Genomic DNA, 14059 nt, shown 5'->3' on the forward strand with positions numbered 1-14059 from the left:
GCAATACACTTAGGTTGACTTGACGAGCCTAGCATGTACAGACATGGCCTCGGAACACGGAAGACCGAAAGGTCGAGCATGAGTCGTATAGAAGATACGATCAACATGAAGATGTTCACCGATGTTGACTAGTCCGTCTCACGTGATGATCGGACACGGCCTAGTTGACTCGGATCATGTTTCACTTAGATGACTAGAGGGATGTCTATCTGAGTGGGAGTTCATTGAATAATTTGATTAGATGAACTTAATTATCATGAACTTAGTCTAAAATCTTTACACTATGTCTTGTAGATCAAATGGCCCACGCTAATGTTGCCCTCAACTTCAACGCGTTCCTAGAGAAAACCAAGCTGAAAGATGATGGCAGCAACTATACGGACTGGGTCCGGAACCTGAGGATCATCCTCATAGCTGCCAAGAAAGATTATGTCCTAGAAGCACCGCTAGGTGATGCACCCATCCCAGAGAACCAAGACGTTATGAACGCTTGGCAGTCACGTGCTGATGATTACTCCCTCGTTCAGTGCGGCATGCTTTACAGCTTAGAACCGGGGCTCCAAAAGCGTTTTGAGCACACGGAGCATATGAGATGTTCGAAGAGCTGAAAATGGTTTTCCAAGCTCATGCCCGGGTCAGAGATATGAAGTCTCCGACAAGTTCTTCAGTTGTAAGATGGAGGAAAATAGTTCTGTCAGTGAGCACATACTCAAAATGTCTGGGTTGCATAACCGCTTGACTCAGCTGGGAGTTAATCTCCCGGATGACGCGTCATTGACAGAATCCTTCAGTCGCTTCCACCGAGCTACAAGAGCTTTGTGATGAACTTCAATATGCAGGGGATGGAAAAGACCATTCCTGAGGTATATTCAATGCTGAAATCAGCGGAGGTGGAAATCAAAAAGGAACATCAAGTGTTGATGGTGAATAAAACCACTAAGTTCAAGAAAGGCAAGGGTAAAAAGAACTTCAAGAAGGACGGCAAGGGAGTTGCCACGCCCGGTAAGCAAGCTGCCGGGAAGAAGCCAAAGAATGGACCCAAGCCTGAGACTGAGTGTTTTTATTGCAAGGGAAGTGGTCACTGGAAGCGGAACTGCCCCAAATACTTAGCGGACAAGAAGGCCGGCAACACTAAAGGTATATGTGATATACATGTAATTGATGTGTACCTTACCAGTACTCGTAGTAGCTCCTGGGTATTTGATACCGGTGCGGTTGCTCACATTTGTAACTCAAAGCAGGAGCTGCGGAATAAGCGGAGACTGGCGAAGGACGAGGTGACGATGCGCGTCGGGAATGGTTCCAAGGTCGATGTGATCGCCGTCGGCACGCTGCCTCTACATTTACCTACGGGATTAGTTTTAAACCTCAATAATTGTTATTTAGTGCCAGCTTTGAGCATGAACATTGTATCAGGATCTCGTTTAATTCGAGATGGCTACTCATTTAAATTCGAGAATAATGGTTGTTCTATTTATATGAGAGATATGTTTTATGGTCATGCTCCGCTGGTGAATGGTTTATTCTTAATGAATCTCGAGCGTAATGTTACACATATTCATAGTGTGAATACCAAAAGATGTAAGGTTGATAATGATAGTCCCACATACTTGTGGCACTGCCGCCTTGGTCACATAGGTGTCAAACGCATGAAGAAGCTCCATGCAGATGGACTTTTAGAGTCTCTTGATTACGAATCATTTGACACGTGCGAGAACCATGCCTCATGGGTAAAATGACCAAGACTCCGTTCTTAGGAACAATGGAGCGAGCAACCAACTTATTGGAAATCATACATACTGATGTGTGCGGTCCAATGAGTGTTGAGGCTCGCGGTGGCTATCGTTATGTTCTCACCCTCACTGATGACTTGAGTAGATATGGGTATGTCTACTTAATGAAACACAAGTCTGAGACCTTTGAAAAGTTCAAGGAATTTCAGAGTGAGGTTGAAAATCAACATGACAGAAAAATCAAGTTCTTGCGATCAGATCATGGGGGAGAATACTTGAGTCACGAATTTGGCACACACTTAAGGAAATGTGGAATAGTTTCACAACTCAGGCCGCCTGGAACACCTCAGCATAATGGTGTGTCCGAACGTCGTAATCGCACTCTATTGGATATGGTGCGATCTATGATGTCTCTTACCGATTTACCGCTGTCATTTTGGGGCTATGCTTTAGAGACTGCCGCATTCACTTTAAATAGGGCTCCGTCGAAATCCGTTGAGACGACACCGTATGAATTATGGTTTGGGAAGAAACCTAAGCTGTCGTTTCTAAAAGTTTGGGGATGCGATGCTTATGTCAAGAAACTTCAACCTGAGAAGCTCGAACCCAAATCGGAAAAATGCGTCTTCATAGGATACCCTAAAGAAACTATTGGGTATACCTTCTACCTCAGATCCGAGGGCAAGATCTTTGTTGCCAAGAATGGATCCTTTCTACAGAAAGAGTTTCTCTCGAAAGAAATAAGTGGGAGGAAAGTAGAACTTGATGAAGTATTACCTCTTGAACCGGAGAGTGGCGCAGCTCAGGAAATTGTTCCTGAGGTGCCTGCACCGACTAGAGAGGAAGTTAATGATGATGATCATGAAACTTCAGATCAAGTTGCTACTGAACTTCGTAGGTCCACAAGGACATGTTCCACACCAAAGTGGTACGGCAACCCTGTCTTGGAAATCATGTTGTTAGACAACGGTGAACCTTCGAACTATGAAGAAGCGATGGCAGGCCCAGATTCCGACAAATGGCTGGAAGCCATGAAATCGGAGATAGGATCCATGTATGAAAACGAAGTATGGACTTTGACTGACTTGCCCGATGATCGGCGAGCCATAGAAAATAAATGGATCTTTAAGAAGAAGACAGACGCGGATGGTAATGTGACCATCTATAAATCTCGGCTTGTCGTTAAGGGTTATCGACAAGTTCAAGGGGTTGACTACGATGAGACCTTCTCACCCGTAGCGAAGCTGAAGTCCGTCTGAATCATGTTAGCAATTTCCGCATTCTATGATTATGAGATATGGCAAATGGACGTCAAAACGGCATTCCTTAATGGTTTCCTTAAGGAAGAATTGTATATGATGCAGCCGAAAGGTTTTATCGATCCTAAGAATGCTGACAAGGTGTGCAAGCTCCAACGCTCGATCTATGGGCTGGTGCAAGCATCTCGGAGTTGGAACATTCGTTTTGATGAGATGATCAAAGCGTTTGGGTTTACGCAGACTTATGGAGAAGCCTGCATTTACAAGAAAGTGAGTGGGAGCTCTGTAGCATTTCTCATATTGTATGTGGATGACATACTGTTGATGGGAAATGATATAGAATTCTTGGAAAGCATAAAGGCCTATTTGAACAAGTGTTTTTCAATGAAGGATCTTGGAGAAGCTGCTTATATATTAGGCATCAAGATCTATAGAGATAGATCGAGACGCCTCATTGGTCTTTCACAGAGTACGTACCTTGACAAGATATTGAAGAAGTTCAATATGGATCAGTCAAAGAAGGGGTTATTGCCTGTATTGCAAGGTACGAGATTGAGCACGGCTCAATGCCCGACCACGGCAGAAGATAGAGAAAAGATGAGTGTCGTCCCCTATGCCTCGGCCATAGGGTCTATCATGTATGCTATGCTGTGTACCAGACCTGATGTAAACCTTGCCGTAAGTTTGGTAGGAAGGTACCAAAGTAATCCCGGCATGGAACACTGGACAGCGGTCAAGAATATCCTGAAGTACCTGAAGAGTACTAAGGATATGTTTCTCGTTTATGGAGGTGACGAAGAGCTCGTCATAAAGGGTTACGTCGATGCTAGCTTCGACACAGATCTGGATGACTCTAAGTCACAAACCGGATACATGTATATTTTGAATGGTGGGGCAGTAAGCTGGTGCAGTTGTAAGCAAAGCGTTGTGGCGGGATCTACATGTGAAGCGGAGTACATGGCAGCCTCGGAGGCAGCACAAGAAGCAATCTGGGTGAAGGAGTTCATTACCGACCTAGGAGTCATACCCAATGCGTCGGGCCCGATGATTCTCTTCTGTGACAACACTGGAGCTATTGCCCTTGCCAAGGAGCCCAGGTTTCACAGGAAGACCAGGCATATCAAGCGTCGCTTCAACTCCATTCGTGAAAGTGTTCAAAATGGAGACATAGATATTTGTAAAGTACATACGGACCTGAATGTAGCAGATCCGTTGACTAAACCTCTCCCTAGAGCAAAACATGATCAACACCAGAACTCTATGGGTGTTCGATTCATCACAATGTAACTAGACTATTGACTCTAGTGCAAGTGGGAGACTGTTGGAAATATGCCCTAGAGGCAATAACAAAATGGTTATTATTATATTTCTTTGTTCATGATCATTGTCTATTGTTCATGCTATAATTGTGTTATCCGGAAATCGTAATACATGTGTGAATACATAGACCACAACACGTCCCTAGTGAGCCTCTAGTTGACTAGCTCGTTGATCAAAAGATAGTCATGGTTTCCTGACTATGGACATTGGATGTCATTGATAACGGGATCACATCATTAGGAGAATGATGTGATGGACAAGACCCAATCCTAAGCATAGCTCAAAGATCATGTAATTCGTTTGCTATAGCTTTTCCGAATGTCAAGTATCATCTCCTTAGAACATGAGATTGTGCAACTCCCAGATACCGTGGGAGTGCTTTGGGTGTGCCAAACGTCACAACGTAACTGGGTGACTATAAAGGTACACTACGGGTATCTCCAAAAGTGTCTGTTGAGTTGGCACGAATCGAGACTGGGATTTGTCACTCCGTATGACGGAGAGGTATCTCTGGGCCCACTCGGTAATGCATCATCATAATGAGCTCAATGTGACCAAGTGGTTGATCACGCGATCATGCATTACGGTACGAGTAAAGTGACTTGCCGGTAACGAGATTGAACGAGGTATTGGGATACCGACGATCGAGTCTCGGGCAAGTAACGTACCGATTGACAAAGGGAATTGTATACGGGATTGATTGAATCCTCGACATCGTGGTTCATCCGATGAGATCATCGAGGAGCATGTGGGAGCCAACATGGGTATCCAGATCCCGCTGTTGGTTATTGACCGGAGAGTCGTCTCGGTCATGTCTGCGTGTCTCCCGAACCCGTAGGGTCTACACACTTAAGGTTCGGTGACGCTAGGGTTGTTGAGATATTAGTATACGGTAACCCGAAAGTTGTTCGGAATCCCGTATGAGATCCCGGACGTCACGAGGAGTTCCGGAATGGTCCGGAGGTGAAGATTTATATATAGGAAATCAAGTTTCGGCCATCGGGAAAGTTTCGGGGGTAATCGGTATTGTACCGGGACCACCGAAAGGGTCCCGGGGGTCCACCAGGTGGGGCCACCTATCCCGGAGGGCCCCATGGGCTGAAGTGGGAAGGGAACCAGCCCCTAGTGGTCTGGTGCGCCTCCCATGGGCCTCCCCCTGCGCCTAGGGTTAGAAACCCTAGGGGTGGGGGCGCCCCCACTTGGCTTGGGGGGCACTCCACCCCCTTGGCCGCCGCCCCCCTTGGAGATTGCATCTCCTAGGGCCGGCGCCCCCCCTAGGGGTCCTATAAATAGTGGGGGGGAGAGAGGGCAGCCGCACCCTAGCCCCTGGCGCCTCCCTCTCCCTCCCGTGACACCTCTCCCTCTTCCTGAGCTTGGCGAAGCCCTGCCGAGATCACCTTTGCTTCCACCACCACGCCGTCGTGCTGCTGGATCTCCATCAACCTCTCCTTCCCCCTTGCTGGATCAAGTTGGAGGAGACGTCTTCCCAACCGTACGTGTGTTGAACGTGGAGGTGCCGTCCGTTCGGCGCTAGGTCATCAGTGATTTGGATCACGACGAGTACGACTCCATCAACCCCGTTCTCTTGAACGCTTTCGCTCACGATCTACAAGGGTATGTAGATGCACTCCTCTCTCCCTCGTTGCTAGATGACTCCATAGATTGATCTTGGTGATGCGTAGAAAATTTTAAAATTCTGCTACGTTCCCCAACACCCGCGACGTCATCCGAGGCAGTCTCCAATGAGACAGGCCCACCCTCCGCTTGAGCACCTGCCTGTATGAACGGCCAGTCCCGGCCGTTCGTACAGGCAGGTGCAAAATGGAACAGTCAAAGAAGGAGTTCTTGACTATGTTGCAAGGTGTGAAGTTGAGTAAAGACTCAAAATCCGACCACGGCAGAAAATAGAAAGAGAATGAAAAAGTTATTCCCTATGCCTCAGTCATAGGTTCTATAAACTATGCTATGTTGTGTACCGGACCTATTATATACCTTAGCATGATTTTGGCAAGGGAGTACAATAGTGATCTAGGAGTAAATCACTAGACAGCGGTCAAAATTATCCTTAGAGGACTAAGGAAATATTTCTCGGTTATGGAGGTGATAAAAGAGTTACGTCGATGCAAGCTTTTGACACCGATCTAGATGACTCTAAGTCTCGATTTAGATACATATTGAAAGTGGGAGCAATTAGCTAGAGTAGCTCCATGCAGAGTATTGTAGACATAGAAATTTGCAGACACGTAGACTAAACTTCTCACACAAGCAAAACATGATCACTCTTTGGGTGTTAATCACATAGCGATGTGAACTAGATTATTGACTCTAGTAAACCCTTTGGGTATTAGTCACATGGAGATGTGAACTAATCACATAAAGATGTGGACTATTGATGTTAAATCACATGACGATGTGAACAAGATTATTAACTCTAGTGCAAGTGGGAGACTGAAGGAAATATGCCCTAGAGGCAATAATAAAGTTATTATTTATTTCCTTATATCATGATAAATGTTTATTATTCATGCTAGAATTGTATTAACCGGAAACTTAGTACATGTGTGAATACATAGACAAATAGAGTGTCCCTAGTATGCCTCTACTTGACTAGCTCGTTAATCAAAGATGGTTAAGTTTCCTAGCCATGGACATGTGTTGTCATTTGATGAACGAGATCACATCATTAGAGAATGATGTGATGGACTAGACCCATCCGTTAGCTTAGCACTATGATCGTTTAGTTTATTGCTATTGCTTTCTTCATGACTTATACATGTTCCTATGAATATGAGATTATGCAACTCCCGAATACCGGAGGAACACTTAGTGTGCTATCAGACGTCACAACGTAACTGGGTGATTATAAAGATGCTCTACAGGTGTCTCCAATGGTGTTTATTGAGTTGGCATAGATCGAGGTTAGGATTTGTCACTCCGATTGCCGGAGAGGTATCACTGGGCCCTCTCGTTAATGCACATCATTATAAGCCTTGCAAGCAATGTGACTAATGAGTTAGTTGCGGGATGGTGCATTACGGAACGAGTAAAGAGACTTGCCGGTAATGAGATTGAACTAGGTATTGAGATACCGACGATCGAATCTCGGGCAAGTAACATACCGATGACAAAGGAAACAACGTATGTTGTTATGTGGTTTGACCGATAAAGATCTTCATAGAATATGTAGGAACCAATATGAGAATCCAGGTTCCGCTATTGGTTATTGACCGGAGATGAGTCTCGGTCATGTCTACATAGTTCTCAAACCCGTAGGGTCCGCACGCTTAACGTTCGGTAACGATCGGTATTATGAGTTTATGTGTTTTGATGTACCGAAGGTTGTTCGGAGCCCCGGATGTGATCACGGGCATGACGATGAGTCTCAAAATGGTTGATACATAAAGATCGATATATTGGAAGCCTATGTTTGGACATCGGAATAGTTCTGGGTGAGTTCGGGTATTTACCGGAGTACCGAGGGTTACCGAAACCCCCCGGGGAGTATATGGGCCTTATTAGGCCTTAGTGGAAAGAGAGAGGGGAAGCCAGGGAAGGCCGCGTGCCTCCTCCCCCTTGGGTCTGAATTGTACTAGGGAAGGGGGGCGGCGCCCCCCTTTCCTTCTCCCTTTTTCCTTCTTCCTTCCTCTCCTACTCCAACTAGGGAAAGGGGGGAATCCTACTCCCGGTGGGAGTAGGACTCCCCCTAGAGCGCGCCATAGAGAGGGCCGGCCCTCCCCTCCTCCACTCCTTTATATACGGGGGAGGGGGCACCCCATAGACACACAAATTGATGTCTTAGCCGTGTGCGGTGCCCCCTTCATAGATTTCCACCTCGGTCATATCGTTGTAGTGCTTAGGCGAAGCCTTGCGTCGGTAACTTCATCATCACAGTCATCACGCCATCGTGCTGACAAAGCTCTCACCTGACACTCAGCTGGATCTAGAGTTCGTGGGACGTCACTGAGCTGAACGTGTGCAGATCACGGAGGTGTCGTACCTTCGGTGCTAGGATCGGTCGAATCGTGAAAATGTACGACTACATCAACCGCGTTGTCATAACGCTTCCGCTTTCGGTCTATAAGGGTACGTAGACACACTATCCCCGCTCGTTGCTATGCATCTTCTAGATAGATCTTGCGTGATTATAGAAAAATTTTGAAATACTGCGTTCCCCAACACTATCACTGTCCACGTTCGAGCTCCGGCGGTGAGAAATCTCTTAACCTCCCAATGTGGGTCAGCGTGGGATACTCCAATAGCTGCCAGAAGGAAGGACGCCGCTCCGCTGTATCCGCAGCCACCGGCTCTGGTTCTGGAACCCGTAGCCGGCGGCTGACCAGCACCTCATCCGGATCAACGCACCAAGCTCTCAGCTTGAAGAGGGAGAGATTCTCGTGATTCTCTGTCTCCAGCGCAAGGCTATCAATCAGGCAGGAGCTGCCGAGCAGCTCCGCTGCCGTATCCTTGGTCCAAGCATGGGAAGGCACACCCTCAATCAAAATATCAGCTTGAACACGCATGGACCTAGCCGTCGCATGAGCCTGGCGCGGCCATGGCTTGATGTGGAGCTGAACCCCCTGATGCTGGACCACCGGGCTTGCCAGCGCTTTGTTCCTGAACTCATGCGAAGCAAAAACGACCAGAAAGTCCTCCAGGAAAAACTTGTGAACCAAAAATCGATGCCGAGGAATGTCCAGCTGAGCAGCAAGCATCACCGTTGCCTCTTCACATGACACCGGTGGTCTGGCATTCCCCACATACACGACCACCGCAAGCTGGAGACGACGCTCCAAATCCTCCATGCCAGCCGACCTCTGGACGATGCACATCTCCGACAGGGGCGCCGCCACTGGGAGGGAGGACAACACGGGAAGGGGGCTGGGCGCGGCCGACGAGAGCGGCGCACACGGCGCGCTCTGCCTGGGCTCCCACAGCCTCCGTTCGCAGCCGCGGTCCAACCGAGGCACCGGCATGTCCCTGGAGGCCTTGGCGATGACCGCCTGCGGAGATCCTCCGCCGAGATCGGGCTGCGCGGCCTCGTGCACTGCGAAGAGACATGCCCCGAGAGCCCGCAGCGGATGCAAAGAGGATCATTGGTGCAGTCCTGTCGGCGATGACCTTCCCCGAAACATCGGAAGCAGAGACCATGCAGGTCCGGCGGGATCTGACGCCGCTTGGAGGAGGAAGATGACCCCGGACGGACCGCCTCCTGATGGCGGCGCAACGCCTTGCGGCGGCGCCACATAGCCTTGCGGGATGGGCCCTTCCTCCTCCAGGGGCCAGCAGCCGCCGGTATCTCCACCTCCTGCCTGGCACCCGCGACTGACGAGGAGCGTGCAGATCCAGGTGAGCCGGACACTCCCAGCCCAGACACGACCGGCCGCCCGCCATGGAACGAAGAGGAGACAGAAGACGGGCTCCGCGAGCCAGACGCCATGGGTGGACGCCGCGTCCGGGATGGACGCCGGGTGTGGGGGGGGGGAGCGCTCTTCTAATTCTCAATCTAAATAACTTGTAAGTACTACCAAAACATGACTTCTCGTCCTGCTTAACGGAGTCGACAGTAGCAGCAGTGTGCGCCTCTACATGTTTTACGTAAAACTAGAACAATGTCCGTGTGTTATAACAAGATATAAATAGTCTAGTAAGTTAGCTTGTGATTTACCTGTCAATATTAATGTGACGGTGTAAATAAATGTTCATCACATTTTGTCTGTAAATTACCTTATATTTTGATTACAAGTTTGGTAAGTAAATTAAAGTGATTGATGCGTTATAACAGGATATAAATATTTTAATATGTTAGCTTGTAATTTATTTGTCAATAATAATGCAATTGTGTAAATAAATGTTTATCAAATTCTTCTCGTATATTGCCTTATATTTTGATTACAAGTTTGGTAAGTAAATTAAGGTGATTGATTATCATATACATGCAAGGTTAGACAAAGAGATGGTGAGAAGAAAGATAAAATGAGAATCTTGCATTCTTTTTAAGTACTCCCTCTGTAAACTAATATAAGAGCGTTTAGATCACTATTTTATATTCCCCGCAAAAAAAACACTCTTATATTAATTTACAGAGGGAGTATTTGATAAAATAGCTTAAATGCGGAAAAATAAATATCATTTAAGCTCCACGTTCTAAATTTGCTATCCATACATGACATGACAATGGGAAGGGTGGTTGGCTGGTTTGTGTCGTGAACATTGGTCGTGGGTTCTATCAGGCTCTTCTCATTTTTTGTGTTAATTTTCGTACATTTATGCAGTACACTGGTTGACTTTCTCCGCAAAAAAAATATGAGGGTGATTTACACAAAAATGAGTCACACATGCTCCATCACTCGTTGACAGTGAGGGCCATACAGCCTGATACATTTGCATGCGTATTTTCTGACCGTGTTTACACGCAATGTGAAGTTAAATGATCATAAATTTGTATTTTTAAAGTTTTAGCATCAAACTGAACATTAGGCATAAGTTCTATGACTTTCGATGATATTACCTCTTTAGTACTCCCTCTGTTTTTTTTAGTCTGCATATAAGGTTTGATTAAAGTCAGGCTTTGTAAAGTTTGACGAATTTTATATTAAAAAATATAAACATTAACAATATAAAATCAATATTATCAGATGCACCACAAAATGTATATTCATACTATATAGTTCTAATATTGTAGATGTTCATATTTTTTTATATAAATTTGATCAAATTTTGTGTAGTTTGACTTTGACCAAATCTTATATGCGAAGTAAAAAGAAACGGAGAGAGTATATATATATATATATATATATATACATAAAAAACAATACTCCTTTCGTTCCAAAATATAGTGCGACGGCGCTTCCCAAGGTCGAACTTTGACCATAAATTTAACGAACGAGACCGATTGCGGCGGGAAAAAAAGTTACATAATTAAAAACTTCTTTCGAATACGAATTCACTGATATAAATTTTACTCCCGTCGCAATTGGTCTTGATAGTTAAGTTTACGGTCGAATTTGAAGCACGAAGATAAAGAAAGCACTACATTATGAAATGAAGGGAGTAGTAAATAGGTTGTGCCGTGCTGGCCCGCATGCCCAGCCTCTAGGCCCAGGCACGGCCCTAGACGTGGGCATGCCTGGCCCATGGCAGGCTGTGCGGGCGTGCTCGTGGCCCGGCCCGTTTGGTCAGGGCACGAGCACGACGATGCCCGCGGGCCACGAGAGGGAGGAGAAGCAGGTCACGACGATGTCTATGCACGCCGTGATCAGGAGAGTAGAACTATACTATTTTCGCAACACGGCACTCAACCACCAGCAGAATAAAATACGCTTGTTCCACGGATCCAAGGCTTTGATTACGGGTAATCTTGGCAGACAGGCATGCAGATGCAGGCCACCATTTATTCCCCTCGATAAACAACAGTCCGCAGGACACGCGGCGGGGAGGGACAAAAGAATCGCCAGCCAGTTCATCTCCCCAAGGACACGGCATTTATTCCTTTCAACCAACCCCATTTGCCAATTTTAAAGCACCAATTCCAAAAACCTTTCACTTCAATGATCAGCTACTACCTCGAGTCATTTCACAGTGGATGAGCCTGAGAGAATGGCTCAATTCCGCAGCTCAACATCGAGTCATTTCACAGTGAGTAGCTCAGAGAAGAGAATGGTTCAATTTGCGCAGCTCATGACCACTGCAACAATTACTCAATCTTCTCCCTTTTCCCCGTACTTGGCGAAATGAAATGATGCACTAGTAGTAGTACTCCACTAACTGAGTTAATTATCACCCTCGATTGATTTATGGTACTACTGTAGTAGTACTACGCAAATGGAATTGGCTTCAAGATGGCAGGAGCGACAAGTGAGGCAGTGAGCAACATGGCCTCCACTAATTCTTGTCTGTTGCCTCAACAAACCAACCTACCTACCTCCCTCCCCGGCCCAAAAATAAACAGCAACGATGTGCAAGGAGGAAGAGCAAAATATAGCTCTTCCTCCTCCATCATGCCAAGATCTACAAATTGGTGATAGCACTTCATCTCTAGACACGAAAATTGCAGATGGTTCTACGCTCTAGATCCACCTGAACGCCACAAGGAAAGCTCGTACTAGTAGAATTTATTTTTCTCCCGACACCAATCATTTAACAATAGCAAAGCATTCTCTTGATACAGACAAGAAAGCAGCTCAAGTTCATCATCTTACTCCAAGAAGATGAAGGGAAGAGGGGCATGCAAACTTCAAAGAATAACAAATATCTCTTCATATTAAGGCACAAATCTCTCTTATACTTTACAACAACGACGGCAACAAATGTCCCAATAGGCCAACACAGCAGCGGCAACAACCAAAGAAATTTAACTAATAAATAGTAGCAGCAGCAGTATACTAGTGGCACCGCTTAAAGAACAGCACGAGAAGCAGCTTATTTTTGAACTGAGAGGACGTGATCTCTGGGCGCGGATCCGAGGCTTAGCCGCGGCAGCGGGTGATGCGGGAGCATCCGCGGTGGTAGGGGTTGGCCTGGGCGCCGGGGCGGCAGTTGTAGTAGCTGGCGCCGCGGCGGTTGCAGGGGACGGTGCCCCTGCGCAGCGCGCCGTAGCTGATGTAGCCGCGGCCCTGCAGCACGCGGCGGTGCGCCTCGGCCGACGCGGACCCGAGCTCCCCCTCCGCGTCCTCCCCGCCGCACTCGGCCACGGTGCCCCTGCACTCCCCGCGGCCAGCGCCGCCGGAGAGGAGGCCGAGCTGCAGGTGGTCCCCGCCGGCGATGGACGAGGCGGAGGCGGACAGCGCGACGGCGAGCACCAGGAGGAGCAGCACGAGGCTCCTAACGCCGGCCATGGCGCGGCGGCGGCGAGGGGTAGCGGGCGAGAATGAATGCGCGTGGGGGAGGGGAGCGCACAGCGAAGCCTTAGCTGGCGCGGTGTGACGAGAGGAGGGGAGAGGAGAGGAGAGGAGGGAGGTGGGCGAGAGGGATAAAGTGGGAAGAGGCTGGGGAGCGGCGGGGGTGGGACTGGTGAAATAGAAAGGGGTCCCAACCCCCGAGCCAAATAATAAAGACGCGGAGCGGGGCGGAGGAGAACGGTAGCGCGGCGCGATGCGGCCGCGTTGCGACTGGATTCGGCGCGGTGCGGTGCGCAACAACTGGACACAACTCATGTGACGAGGAGGAGGAAGCGTGTCGTCGGAGACAATGGCCATGTGCAGCCAGGCAATGGACGATGAGACGAACCGCGTGGTCGTAATAGCGGTATGTGATCGGCGCAAAGCTCGCTGGATGATTAAAACCTGACTATAATGGGACGAGAGCTGTGGGAACATGGAGGATCGTGGGACGGTGGCAGCTTTTCAGGTGGGCTTTCCTGTGGTGTTCGGCCACTGTCTGTTGGCTTGCTAAATTTGTAAAGTTACCACGAGATGATGGTGCCCTTTTATGATATTACTCCATTATTGAGCGAATTTTAAGGGTAGACGGTGTATTGGAAAGGAGAGGGATGTTTGTGTTATGGTAAAATTTCGTTTAAAATTGTAGTGACAATGGCCATCGCTGCAAAATCTGGACCTATTCTGTGGATTTACAAAGTTGTGCTATATGTGCAACTCTCGCGTCCCTTCCCTTGCATAGCACGCAGTTATCCAGACATCCAAGCTCTTTGTCACTGACCCTCTTTCCCTTACAAGGGCAGCAACTCTTTGCAATGCTAGTACGTGGTTTTGGCATACCAACAATTCAACATACTACGTGCTTACATTC

General features: G+C 47.6%; 2 protein-coding genes across 2 annotated transcripts; both read right to left on the reverse strand.

Moving 5' to 3' along the window:
* Nucleotides 1-8386: 8386 nt before the first annotated feature.
* On the reverse strand, nucleotides 8387-9329 carry LOC125555763. Its single transcript, XM_048718618.1, has one exon. The coding sequence runs from the start codon at nucleotides 9283-9285 to the stop codon at nucleotides 8494-8496; it is 792 nt and encodes a 263-aa protein (XP_048574575.1). The 5' UTR covers nucleotides 9286-9329; the 3' UTR covers nucleotides 8387-8493.
* A 3215-nt stretch (nucleotides 9330-12544) lies between these two features.
* Nucleotides 12545-13521, reverse strand: LOC125508175. Its single transcript, XM_048672782.1, has one exon. The coding sequence runs from the start codon at nucleotides 13504-13506 to the stop codon at nucleotides 12778-12780; it is 729 nt and encodes a 242-aa protein (XP_048528739.1). The 5' UTR covers nucleotides 13507-13521; the 3' UTR covers nucleotides 12545-12777.
* Nucleotides 13522-14059: the final 538 nt, after the last annotated feature.

This window comes from Triticum urartu, chromosome 5 (genome assembly GCF_003073215.2).
Source record: "Triticum urartu cultivar G1812 chromosome 5, Tu2.1, whole genome shotgun sequence".
Taxonomy (NCBI): Eukaryota; Viridiplantae; Streptophyta; class Magnoliopsida; order Poales; family Poaceae; genus Triticum; species Triticum urartu.

Excerpts from the sequence above, each read along its gene's own strand:
- LOC125555763 (XM_048718618.1), bottom strand. The coding sequence starts at position 9,285 with ATGCCGGTGCCTCGGTTGGACCGCGGCTGCGAACGGAGGCTGTGGGAG.
- LOC125508175 (XM_048672782.1), bottom strand. The coding sequence starts at position 13,506 with ATGGCCATTGTCTCCGACGACACGCTTCCTCCTCCTCGTCACATGAGT.